Source organism: Chanodichthys erythropterus, chromosome 13, assembly GCF_024489055.1.
Source record: "Chanodichthys erythropterus isolate Z2021 chromosome 13, ASM2448905v1, whole genome shotgun sequence".
Taxonomy (NCBI): Eukaryota; Metazoa; Chordata; class Actinopteri; order Cypriniformes; family Xenocyprididae; genus Chanodichthys; species Chanodichthys erythropterus.
In genome coordinates this window covers 17052842-17066372 of record NC_090233.1, presented here as the reverse complement: position 1 = coordinate 17066372, position 13531 = coordinate 17052842, and the positions used below count along the sequence as shown (strand labels likewise).

The 13531-nt window shown below is 35.4% G+C and overlaps 1 protein-coding gene across 9 annotated transcripts in view; it reads right to left on the bottom strand.

The window, feature by feature from the left end:
* Window positions 1-1996: 1996 nt before the first annotated feature.
* The window catches only part of LOC137033599 (regulator of G-protein signaling 3-like), a 36859-nt gene continuing 25324 nt past the window's right edge, over window positions 1997-13531 (bottom strand). For 5 of the 9 annotated variants that reach the window (XM_067405615.1, XM_067405616.1, XM_067405618.1 and 2 more), the window contains 8 exons: window positions 12079-12122; window positions 11329-11451; window positions 6356-7144; window positions 5355-5425; window positions 4466-4570; window positions 4183-4244; window positions 3820-3986; window positions 1997-2916 (listed from right to left, as the gene is read on the bottom strand). In XM_067405615.1, the coding sequence (XP_067261716.1) occupies window positions 2722-2916; window positions 3820-3986; window positions 4183-4244; window positions 4466-4570; window positions 5355-5425; window positions 6356-7144; window positions 11329-11451; window positions 12079-12122 (1556 nt within the window). In that variant the 3' untranslated portion in view covers window positions 1997-2721. Of the gene's footprint in view, window positions 2917-3819; window positions 3987-4182; window positions 4245-4465; window positions 4571-5354; window positions 5426-5594; window positions 5676-6355; window positions 7145-8594; window positions 9031-11328; window positions 11452-12078; window positions 12123-13531 lie in introns of those variants that run through there. The other 4 variants (XM_067405617.1, XM_067405621.1, XM_067405622.1 and 1 more) reach the window with 4 other exon arrangements.

The window sequence follows — 13531 nt, the reverse complement described above, 5'->3', positions numbered from 1 at the left end:
TAATTATGTTGCTGTTTTCTTACACACGGATAATTTCCTTTAATTTGTTTTCGTACAACATTAGCTTCAAGTTTAAAGGAGTGTGTTCCACACCTGCATGAGGGGGTCAAACCCAGACGAAAGTAAGAGGAAGCACTGTGCTCCTGCACCAAATATTTTCCTCCTTCTCTGCATGAGATAAAACAGATTGTCATTTAGTTACACATATCACAAAATGATCATATAGTTATTATAAATTATTTATATATAATACATTACATATATATAACTTTTTTGATAACACTTTACAATAAGGTTTAATTTATCATTAGTTAAGTACATGAACTAACAATAAAATACTTTATTTATTGATCGGTGCCACTTTATATTAGGTGGCCTTAACTACTATGTACTTACATTTAAATGAATCATTTGATACAATGTACTTATTATGTACATACATGTTTTTACATTGTACTTATATTTTAAAAATACGTGCATGTAATTAATTTCTGTAATTACATTTATAATTACACTGTTGACCCATCCCTTACACATTAACCAACGCTTAACCTTTCCCGTATCCCACCTCAATAGCAGCAAAAGTGTTTTGCAATACAATATGAACACAAGAAGTACATTGTACTTATTTTTTGATCCAAGTACATATAAGTAAGGCCACCTAATGTAAGACCTATTAATCTTAGTTAATGTTAATCTCAGCCTTTACTAATACATAATTAAGATCAAAAGTTGTTACCATTAGTTAACATTATCTGTTAACATTAGTTAATGCACTTTGAACTAACATGAACATTTCTACTAACTAATAAAGGTTAATAAATGCTGTAAACATATTTGGTTACACTTTATTTTAAGGTGACATTGTTACAGTGTAATTACACAAATAAATTAACAAATAATTACTACATGTGCTTATTATAAAGTAAAGGTTAGGGTTAGTTACTTGTAATTTCCTGTTATTACTAAATGTAACGTGTAACTACGTCACCTTAAAATAAAGCGTTACCAAATATTTTGCTCATTGTTAGTTCATGTTAGTTAATTTATTAATTAAAGATTAACTAAAGTTAATTATATATATTTAATGCAATAGGATAAAGGCCTCCACTATTTATGGTTAACTTACTAAAATAAAGTGTGTGTGTATTGTATATGTACACTTTATATATATATATATATATATATATATATATATATATATATATGTGTGTGTGTGTGTGTGTAAGTATGTATATATACATATACATATATACAAACACACACACACACTTTATTTTATTAAGTTAACCCTAGATAGTGGAGGCTTTGGCTTATTGCATTATTCTGGAACTTTGCTGCCCTCTGGAGATTTTTAGGAGGTGTTCATCAGGCCAATATATTAATCCTAATTTCAAAACAACAACACAATGATAATAAAAACAATAATTGTAAATTCCAAAAACTGTATACAAATGTGCATTTGACCTCATGCTTGAAAGTAAATTTATTTGATGAGAATATGTTACATATAAAGGCAGCAGTGAAATATGAACCCACAAATAAATACAAGAAATATTTATTATTACAGAAGGAAGGACATTGTTAGGATGAAGGCAAGAGAAAACTGACACTGTATTTGCCAAACGTGAGTCTCCCAATGAGCTAACTGGTAAATAATCTTGTAAATCAACACAGAACACGTATGTACAAAAACATGCTCCTGTATGTTAAGCCACTATAAAACAGAAATTCTGACTTTTTTTTGTTATTCTGGTTTCTTTGACGTGAACATCTGACTAACATCAACAGTAACAAATAGAATACCTTTAGACTTTTAACATCACTATAACTGTTATTCCATATATCTCAGCCTCTGTTATTTACAACAGAAATCACATTTTCTTACTGAATCTTTGATGCATTATATATATATATATATATATTTATATATATTATATATATATATATATATATATATATATATATATATATATATATATATATATATACACACACACACACACACACTTTTGACCCCTTTAATATACTGTTTTTGTTAAAGAAATGTTAATAAGAATAACTAACTGTATATTGCACTTGTGAAAAGGGGTTAGAGCCATGGGGCCACTACATAAAGAACAAATGTGGAAATGTTACCAAAGCCCTTGAAAGTAATAAGAAAAGAATTAGCATTCTGTCTGCAAAGATTTTCAACAGTAGAATTGAGAGAATATAAACATGCTGTCAATGGTGACTGAGATAAAAAAGGGACATTAATGTTAAGTAATACTTTTTGTTCTTTCCCCGATACTTCTATCATTTCACTCAGAAACATATAACTGGGATCTTTGTAAAGGTGGAGTATGTAGAGATCTGTGCAGGAAAGGAAAGTGAAATAATGTATCTTGGTAAGGCTAAACAAAACGGTACCAAAATTCCTCTTTTTCCTATATCCATCATGATTTGCACCCTCCACTGGGTCAATAGGTGCCAAGGCATTGTGAGCGCTGGCAAATTGATTCGAGTCAACACTTCCAGCATGTTCATAACACATTTATCGCCATCTTATTGCCACAAGCGTCCAACAGGGTGCAGCACAGAAGCGTCCAAAAACAATTTGTCCATGCAATGATCCAACGGGCTGAGCTCTCCAAGGTGCTTAGCTGACTGATGTTTCAATATAAAGCTGTCCAGCAATACTGATCTAAAAGTTTCAGCATACAGTTTGATGCCATGACTTTACGATGGATCTGTGGCGGAGCCAGGTCTCTTTTGATTGGTTAGTTCCATGTAAATGTCAGAGCGGAGGAATCGAGGATACGAGTCTCTTTCCATTAATCCAAAGATTCTGCTCTGAGCCAGGTCAAAGCAGTCTCCACAGATGTTCTCCATGTTTTCCTTGATGTGCTCCCTGGTGTACGAGTCCAGATTAACCTTGGAAATAAAACAAGACTCTGTTTAGGATACTTTTCATATTCATTTTGGAAAGGTTTTCTGGCACATCTGCCCCCTGGAATCAATTACAAATTGCAAGAAAAATCCTGTTTTTGCCAAGAATAACACAGTGAGACTTGTTTTTGATAAAAACAAGTAAACCAAGTATATAATTTTGTTTATTCATTTTCTCAACTCAAATGCATTATTCTGTGTATACTGCACAATTCTCCACACACGACATAATTACTGCATGATTTTTGTATATAGGTCAATTTTTGTGTTTAAGTCAATTAATTTATTTTAAAAACATTAAAAATGCAGTTCATACATACAATGACTGGAATATGTTATACAGTTCTGAATTAAAATGAATTTAGGTTTTTCTTATTTTAGTCAAAATATCATGGTGATTTGAGGATCATGAAGAAAACGTCTCTTTAAAAAGCTGAAACCAAAAAAAAACTGAAGTATTTTGGCATAATCTTTTATTACTGTTTCTTTAAAATTAGACAGTTTTGTTTTAAAATGTTATTAATATGCAAACTTTTGCCTGTCAAATCAAAGTTTAAACATGCAGGGAGCCATTTTGGGTCAAGCAAACCAGAAAAAAAAGCAAAGAAAAAAAAATGATATTCCAGGTTATCATAAAAATATTTAGTTACCTGAAATAAAGCTAAAAAATAAAATAAAATATAAATAATAGACGAAAAATTAAATGAAAATTTGAAATGTTGCCTTAGATGAAATAAGCTTAAATTAAAGCACTAAAATTATAAGCTGGAAATAAAAACTAAAAATGAACAACAAAAAATGAAATGAAAACAAATTAAACCTAAATAGTAATATTTAATAAGCTCAGTAAGTTTCTTAAAAAGATAATTTCACCCTTTTTCATCTCACCTCTTTACAGGACTGTATGGAGATGTACTCGGTGAATATCTTCTTTGCTCTGGATGCCATTTTGGACAGAGATTTAATCCTCTTGAAGTCCTCACATGCCAGCCAGAAGTCCAGATTCTCTTCACTGAACTCTGTTTGCAGGAAGGAGCGGAAAACTACCAGGCCATCTGAAGAAGGGAAGAGAAAATTACTCTAATGCTTATTAAAAAACACAGAATAAGTATTAAAGAATCTGGGGTAAATCTGGATTTGGATCCAGGAGCAGAGGTTAATGTGGATAAACTACATGGTTTAAAACATTAGTAACAGCTGCTGAAGTGCAGAGATCAACACAGCTGTCATATCAAATGAGACATATCTTACATTTGTGAGAAAGCAGCGCATCAAGTGACTCTGCCCATTTGAGAGCTTCCTCTTGAGTCGGTCTGTGGATGAGCAGAAAGAGCGGTCAACAAAGCCATGACTCACACTAATGATCCATTCACAGATAATTATAGCACACAAAATAGGCCATCTATTCAATAACTCCAAAACGTCACTGCTGTTTTGATTGCACACAACACTTTTCCATCAAAGCCCAGCCTATTCACCCATTCAGTGTTTCTGAATGACTGTCTCGATACATAAAACTATCACATGGACTCACTTGTCTGACTTAAGGACTTTCTCTAGCTTGCTAGCTGGATTGCTTCCATGTCTGTCGTTGGTCTTCTTCCGCAGAAAAGTCAGGCGGTTTTTCATGTCTTTGGCCCTGTGTTACAAGACAAAATGCATCACATCAGGTGATTTATTAGCTAAATGTTCGCTCAAGTGTTTCTGGGAGGAAATGTGTTACTGTTACAGTCGTAAGCTTTATTGTAGGAGGAACATGGATAGTAAAGGCATTAATAATGCTTTCCTCCAGTGAACCGGAGAATGGAAAACATTACATTCACACCTAAATATTCCACAGCTGCATTCACCTAAAAAAGAAATTATATTTTTGCATAAAGAAGATTAAGTATATTTGCAAGAGATTTTTTTCATTGTGACATTTTAATAAAAAAATACTGTATGCTGTATTTTTATGTAAATAAAAAACATTATACATAGCAAATAATAAACAGTCTAGAGCTATGACTTAATATCAGCTCAACTCTATTAGGTTATACCAACTAAGTAATTTTGTATTACAGTAATGAGAATTTAATGGAGAATGAGCCTCATTATCATAGTAATAATGTCACAATGAAAAAATCTTTATGGTTCTACAAATAAGCCTAATTTTCTTCCCATAAAAAAAAAAAAAAAAAAAAAAAAAAAAACCTAGGGAAATTTAAATCTGCTCAGTTGTCATAAAAATAATGTTACAATGCAAAAAAAATTAATGGTGCTCCAAATAGGCTATTTTCTTAATTGCAAAATTGAAAAAAATTATATCTTTTCTTTTGATTTTGTGGAGAATTATGTCTCCAACATTTCTTTACAATTTTATGAGATTCATTAAATAAAATTGCAAATGAAGTAAAAGAAAGAAAGAAAGTTGCTTGACTTACAAATTCTTGGATTTCTTCTTTTTGACACCAGTTTTTCCCATGTCACATTTACAGTTTGGTTTGCCACAAACCTGTGGAAGATTTACAAAATACATATTTTTAATTATTTCAACTACATTCAAGTATTAATGAATGATTTTTGAGTGTGAATCATCATTGACAGTATTGCAGTAACACATTATAAGTAACACAAGTTATGTAATCAGATTACTTTTTTCAAGTAAAGTAGTGCATTATTACTTTTAACCCCTTAACTGTCACCGTCCCGCTAACGGGATGCTTGGAGCTCTTTGTTTACAGCTTACACCCTCAGTATTCATCCTGTGAAAATCATTTTGAAATCAGACATTGCGTTACCATGGAAACAGTACTTAAACAGAATACCATGGAAAATAGTACTTTTAGTGGACTCCTCCCCCTCCTCCTCCCCCGGTGTCATGTTTTATATTACACAATTTACTGCACTACTTTATAAATTATAAATTAAGTTTGGATAGTGCATTTTGGCCCTGTTTACACCTGGTATTAAGATGCATTTTGGTCGATTGGACCACAAGTGGACAACGCTAAATACAGGTGTAAACGGGGTCTAAAATGTTTTGAGCTTGTCCACTTTAGTCCACTTCCAGAGGTAGTCGAAAAGGCATCAGACCGGATTTGCTTTCACTCATGTGGTCGAATGTGTTCAAACAGCCTCAAAAAAACAAACAAACAAGCCCAGCCCAGGGCTACAAGTAACCAAAACTAATGTAATGCATTACGTTCCATAAAAAGTAACTAAGTAATGCAATTTGTTACTTTTTTAGGGAGTAACTAAATACTGTGTTACTTTTAAAAGTAACTTTCTCCAACACTGATCATTTTTAGGTTTTAACTAAAGACATATTTATTCATATTCAAGTTTTAAACTGATTTTTAAATTAATCTAGTGACATCAAAAAACTTGTGGTAATCAGAATGCAGAAGTATTTGCAATTTGATATTAACGACTTCGTACACACCCTCCTTCCAGTGAAGAGCAGGCAGATCTGATGGACAGATCCTCCGTTTTTGGTGAGCTCTTTCCTCAAGGTCTGTGGGGACGGGACCGCCCAGCGCTCCGGAGGTTCCCGCTTGGCCTCTATGCAGTCGATGGCCTGATCGGAGATGAAGCGAGGGGACCGGGGCTCCTGCAGCAAACTGCCCTCACTGTGCGTCCGTCTATGCAGGGACCTCTGCACACACAAGCCCCCACTCTGCTGCCCACTGCTAGGAGATGATTCCACCATACTCCTTCTCTTCAGAAATCCTTCATCGCTGTCCTCGTCATCTTCTTCCTCTTCCTCCTCATCATCGTCAGTCGACGGTGAGGTCAAAGCATCTGCGTTGAAGGAGCGATCCAGGCACAGCTTGGGAATGACTAGAGGGGAGGAAGATGAGGATGAAGATGTGGGTCTGGCACCAACACTAATGGTCTCAGAAGCGCTCTCGCCCTCGCCCTGCTCCCTTTTCTCCAGCTCTGACTCTTGCCCACCTCCTTTCACCTCCTTCTGTCTGTCCTTCCAAATCTCGGAGGTCTCCATGTATGGAGGTTTGCAGGCATCTCGAGGGGTCGGAGCGGTTTGGTTGGCATCTTCGGTGCTGACATGCAGGTCTGGGTAAGAGAGCTGCTGAGTTGGAGAGCTGCAGATGTTTCTTCTCATGATGGGCGATGCAGAGGGGCATGATGGGGAACACGGCTCAGACACACTGTGAGGGCTGAAGCCCAGCAGACCCAGATCAGTCTGTTCGGCTGCTTTTGGTTCCAGCATCTGTCAACACACAATTGAAATAAACATTTTACAAATGGCTCTGGACTTAACAATTGCCTACTACTTGATGGCTAAAAAACTGAAGAAAATGCCATTTTGCACAAAAAAACATGCATAAAAAGAATATTGTGTATAACTGTATAATGCACTTCACTTGTACTCCGAGCTCTTGACACCTGTATATCCAGTGGTAAAATCATTAGACCACATTCTTAAATTTATGTACATAAAATACTATATTTTTATGTAAATGAAAAACATGATACATAGCAGATAATAAACTGCATATTAAGTATCATTTATTAAAATTATTTAAAATATATATACCATATTATATTTAAAAAATGATATATACACATTATAATTATATATACATATACATTTATATATATTAAGTAAATGAGGAAAATATAATTATGCATCATGCAAACTGAATTATAGCCTATGGTATAAAAAATATGTAACTATAAATCAAGTCAAGTCAAGTCATCTTCATTTGTATGGCGCTTTTCACAATACATATTGTGTCAAAGCAGCTTCACAGTAGGAAAATTCTTATGAAAACATCATTGGGGTCTTTGGAACCTCAAACACAAAAGCAGTAAAGTCAACAGAATGTGGGAGCAAAAAGCTTAAGAAAAGTAGAAACAGCATTGATAAATATTTAATAACAATAATCTAAATTAACTACATTATCAATGAATGAAGAAATTAAAGAATTAATGAATACATCAACTCTGCAATACTGCTTAATATAATGCAGTATTGCAGAGCTGATGTATTCATTAATTTCTTATTATATATATATATATATATATATATATATATATATATATATATATATATATATATATATATATATATATTATTATTACTATTATTATTATTTTCGTATGCACAGGGGGTATGGGTAGGCGAAGAAAAAAAAAAACCTTGGAAATTGTATTTTACGTCTCCCTATTGTAGAGGAAAAGGTTAATGTATTCATGCACCCTACACATCTAATCAGCTCATAAAGTAGTTTGCTGGCAGCACGACTGACTCACAAGCTCTGCTACTCAGATCTTTAAAGACACAGCACAGAAGATCTGACACTAGGAGGTAAAAATTACTTATATGAGCAGCTACAATGCCATAAGTCTATATGTATATAGACTTATGTATATATGCGCTCATTTAAGTGTATTTTAAACACTATGTGCAATAACCAAGATTATTAGATAATAACATACAAGATTTTACTCTAACAACTTCAAACTAGTCACATTGGTCTTCTTGTTGTCAATGCATTTGTAAACGTACATATTTAAAAAAAAAATTAAAAAATCATACATCCATAACATACCTTCTTAAATGCTAATGAAATCACAATGAAGGTGCTAAAGATAAAAAAAAAACTTAACTCACGACACATACAGAGCATGCAGAAAAACAATGTAAATGGCATCACCTTCATAAAGATCCAATGTTTCGCCCCTACAAGCAAGTAATGTAGTCCTCCATCCTACTAGCAAGCATTACAACAGCCCTGTTCTCTCTCTCTACACTCTCTTTCTTTCTCCCTCTCTTTCACACCGTCACATGCGCGTGTCTGTTTGTGCTAGTCTGATGATGATGTCGCTGCTCTCCTGATGTCACTTGCCCACCAAGTGGAGAAAGTGAGAGAGAGTATGAATAAGAAACAGAGGAACAAACATTATGTTTAACTCGTACGTGCACTGTATGGAGTATAGTGAGCATCTGTCATTTAGTCTGTTGAGGTCAACAAAAAAATGTAATCGAAATGAATCAAAATAAGACTTTTGTGGCTCTCATTCCTGGTATTTTAGCTTTGAAGCCATCAGTATGCTCCTGCAAATTACTTTGTTTTACACATTTAAAGGTGCCATAGAATGCTTTTTCACAAGAAGTGTGTAATATAAGTCTAAGGTGTCCCCTGAATGTGTCTGTGAAGTTTCAGCTTAAAATACCCCATAGATATTTTTTTTATTCATTTTTTTAACTGCCTATTTTGGGGCATAATTATAAATGCGCCGAGTCAGCGCGTGTCCCCTTTAAATGCTCACGCTCCCCGCCCCCAAGCTCGCAACTCTATAATACATTGCATAAACAAAGTTCACACAGCTAATATAACACTCAAAATGGATCTTTACAAAGTGTTCGTCATGCAGCCTATCGGATCATGTAAGTATGGTATTTATATGGATTTTACATTTGATTCTGAATGAGTTTTGATAGTGCTCCGTGGCTAAAGGTAATGTTACACACTGTTGGAGAGATTTATAAAGAATGAAAATAATGACGGCTCTTGTCTCTGTGAATATAGTAAGAAACAATGGTAACTTTAACCACATTTAACAGTACATGAGCAACGTGCTAACAAAACATTTAGAAAGACTATAAGGGTGCTTTCACATTAGCACTTTTGGTGCGCACCCGGGTTCGACTGACGTCAGAGTTCGGTACGTTTGGATGATGTGAACACGGTCTTCTGAACTCGGGTGCGCACCCGCGAACCGTACCCGAGTCCGCTTAAAAAGGGTGGTCTGGGGTGCGGTTCAAGTGAACTCTGGTACGGTTCGCTTCTGATATGAATGCAAACGTACCAAATTGCGGAAGTGAACCGCTATTAATGCCGTATTATTTGATAAATATGTGAGTTTGTGTGTGTTTCACTCACTTTCCCGATGAGCGTGAGTCACGTGCTGCAAACAGAGAGCTGTAGCGTCGCTTTTCTCATTTCTGCTCGCCTTCAGCATTGTACATTCGCGGCAGATAGACGCAAGAGCCGTTATGAACAAAACCAACGGTTCAAAAACAAAAATATAAAAGTGAGGAGAGCAACGTTATGCATTTCGCCGCCTTCTCCTGTGCCATCGTTACTAAGCAACGTAGTAAACAGCTGCTGGTTTGATGACGCAAACGAACCGCGGGTCGGACCCAAATAATATAATGTGAACACAGTCCAGTGGGCGCAGGGGGAGGGGGGAGCAATCGAACTCGGGTTCGGTCCAGGCAATCGAACCAAGTGTGAAAGCACCCTAAAATATCACTAAAAATATCATGATATCATGAATCATGTCAGTTATTATTGCTCCATCTGCCATTTTTCGCTGTTGTCCTTGCTTGCTTACCAGCATAAAGTCTGTTGACTCTGCTGTGCTGCTCCAGACATTAATACTGGCTCGTCTAATGCCTTGAACATGGGCTGGTATATGCAAAAGTCGGGGGCGTACATATTAATGATCCCGACTGTTGCGTCACAGTCGGTGTTATGTTGAGATTCACCTGTTCTTCAGAGGTCTTTTGCACAAATCAAATTTACATAAGAAGGAGAAAACAATGGTGTTTGAGACTCACTGTATGTCATTTCCATGTACAGAACTCTAATTATTTAACTATGCCGAGGTAAATTCAATTTTCAATTCTAGGGCACCTTTAAAATTTAAAGGGAAAACAGATGAAAAACATTGATGACATCATGTTGCACTACACCAATTTGTTTCCAATCAGATGCCCTCTAGAATGATAATCCCCTTGCAACCAACTAGCAAATAGCAAATCATGGATTATGCCTGTGACTTATCTATCTAAATATAAATAAATAAATTAATACATCACAACAGGAAGTTGGGTCTGACATAACAGAACAAAAAAAAAATTAATGTATGTATTTATCTGACACAACTTCCCATTTCAATGCAAAATATATCAACACAGGACGGCAATGTCATGGGGCTTTCAAAATGTGATTTTCTCCATCTTTTAAATTAAATTCCTTCTTAGCTGATGTCATCAAGACTTCTTATATCTCATCCTCTGCCCTCCAGCCATATAGACCTTTCACAAACCAATCGATTCTGATAGATAAAGTCAAGTACCACCATACAATTTTCCCATTAAATATATACGGTTTTGCTCAGAATATTAAATTTTTTAACCAAAATATGTTGCAAACACAGTTTCAAGTTAAATTTAAAGAGAGTACAACACCACAAATCATCTTATGTTAAATAAGAAAAAAGCTCTCAAAATGCAATCATGCTAGCACTGTTTATAATATCCCAAGCCCTTCTGAGCGATTATACTCCATAACTGCTGGAGAATTGCAGACATGCTGTGGTTAAATGCAAAACCTAAGTGGGTGTTTTTGTGAGCGAGTGTGCTTGTGTTTGAGTTAGTACCTGGTCAGGGCCTATTCTGTCCCTCAGGGCGAGCTGCTTGTCAATATTGTCTCTAAGACACTGGACGACTCTCCTCTTCTGCTCGGATGAAAAGGCTTCCAGGCTGAACAGACACTCGGTCCTCTACAGAGACACACAAAGAAAGTGTGTAAACCACATTGAGGGAGTGATTATGAAAGAATGTGTGTGTATTTGACAGAAGAATAATAATTACATTTTACAGTCTTATTCATTTGAGGAAATAGAAGGAATTAAACATTCTTATAACACAAGCATGCTTTTAAAGCACGTTTTACCTCCAAATAAACCTCAAGTCATGTGCTATTATGCTGGAGTATGGCATATGAGAGATGCAATCATACTCACTCACACATTCATGTCAGTGTGTGTGTATGTGTGATGTGTTGTCAGGGAGATGGGCAGATGGCTGGGTCGATGAATGTGTTTGCTCGAGTGAGCTGGCTACGTCTTTCAGGCACGTTTACTCTGGAGAGAAAGAATAGCTTTAAAGGCTCTAATATGTGACGTAAGCCCCAGGCGCATGAGGCTCTCAATTTAACAGGCGCACAACATTTACATCCTGTAAATGTTTACCACAGGGCCATCCTGTTGGGTCAACGCTTCGATGGGAAACATTGTGCATGATTTGTATTGCAGTGCACAGTGTTAAGCATGATGAAGTCTTAAAATGTGCCGTGAGCAGAGATCTGCGCTGAACGAGTGGGTCGGTGGTTAGATGTAGGATCTCACCTCTATCCAGTAGGAGATGTACAGCCGCAGTTTGTCTGCAGGAACTGGAGAGAAGGAGACAGAAGTGTGAATTTCTTCATCCCTAGGCTGTCAGAGTGTTGTTGTTTTTTGTTTGTTTTGTTGTTTTTTGTTTTGTTTTTTTTACATTTCCTGACTCCGGGAGAATGTGAACACCCACATGTACCCAGATATATGTTACCCATATGTGCATTACATACACAGAGTGCTAATCAAGTTTACTAAAAACATACTAAAAAACAAATGGATCGTTAATTGTAATAAACTGAAATAAAATACAAATATTAGATGAAAAAAAAAAAATCTTAAAAAAAAATGAGAAATGTTGCTTTGGCAAATAACTGAAATAAAACACGTTTAAGTTTAAGTAATAAAATGACTAAAACTAAAACTGAAATAAAAAAAAGAAAGGTTAAATATTTATATGAAAAATAAAAATGAATAAATACTATAGAAGTATAATATTAAATGGGCTGTGTGTAAGAATTTTCATGTATTAATCGGTTTTTATTGTAACTGTGTGAACAGCTTGTAACAAAATGTAAAAAACAAGACTTGACTTCCAAGGTTTTCTATGAAAGCCTGTAGACCTTTACACGCACTCCCGAAAGCCTCACTTCCGTTCAATGACACATGAAATGAATGCTTATACAATGTTCAGGATAAAGCTGAAATGCTTTGGTACATTCATACAATTGATAATGTACAATTGTCTGCTGTTTCCTACATTATCAATTGCTTATGTCATTTTGATCAAAAATGAACATATGGTTCTCTGTTGAATAGTCTTACCAATCAAAACATCTAGGCATTAGCTCATTGCGTAAGTCATTAAATGCAAAATGGCTCAACTAGTTGTCATAAACTGTCAAGCATATTTTCTATACATTTCTATTAGACTTTTTTTGTAGATGTGTCCTGAATTGATGAATTGTGGAGGTGAATTTTGAATTTCACTACTGAAGGGGAATGTAGAGCATTAGATCAACCAATGATCAACCAGTTCTCTAAAATAGCTCAGAGGTGCATCTCATGAAGCTACATTTGGCAAGCATATATAGACTGAGCACAACACAGTGTTACAATTTCTGACAATGAAAGAGCAACAAGGAAACAAACAGGGTCAACAGCTGAGAAGAAGAACAGGAGTAAAGATGCATGGTGAAGGGTACAGAGGCAAAACAGAGGAAGAGGTAGATACGGCAAAGGGCGCAGGAGCGTTTCTGTTGAAATAAGGGTCACTATTCTGAACTATGTTCTCAATCATGACCTTACAATGGCTTATGTGGGTCTAAAGGTGCAGCTGAAAAACCTTTTCCTCAATCATTGAAGCATTTCGTAGACATAACAGGTATGTATTTCAGCAATGTGCACACATACTCTAATACGGTATGCATGCTGTAATCTTAATATTACACTAGCATTTTTACACTTA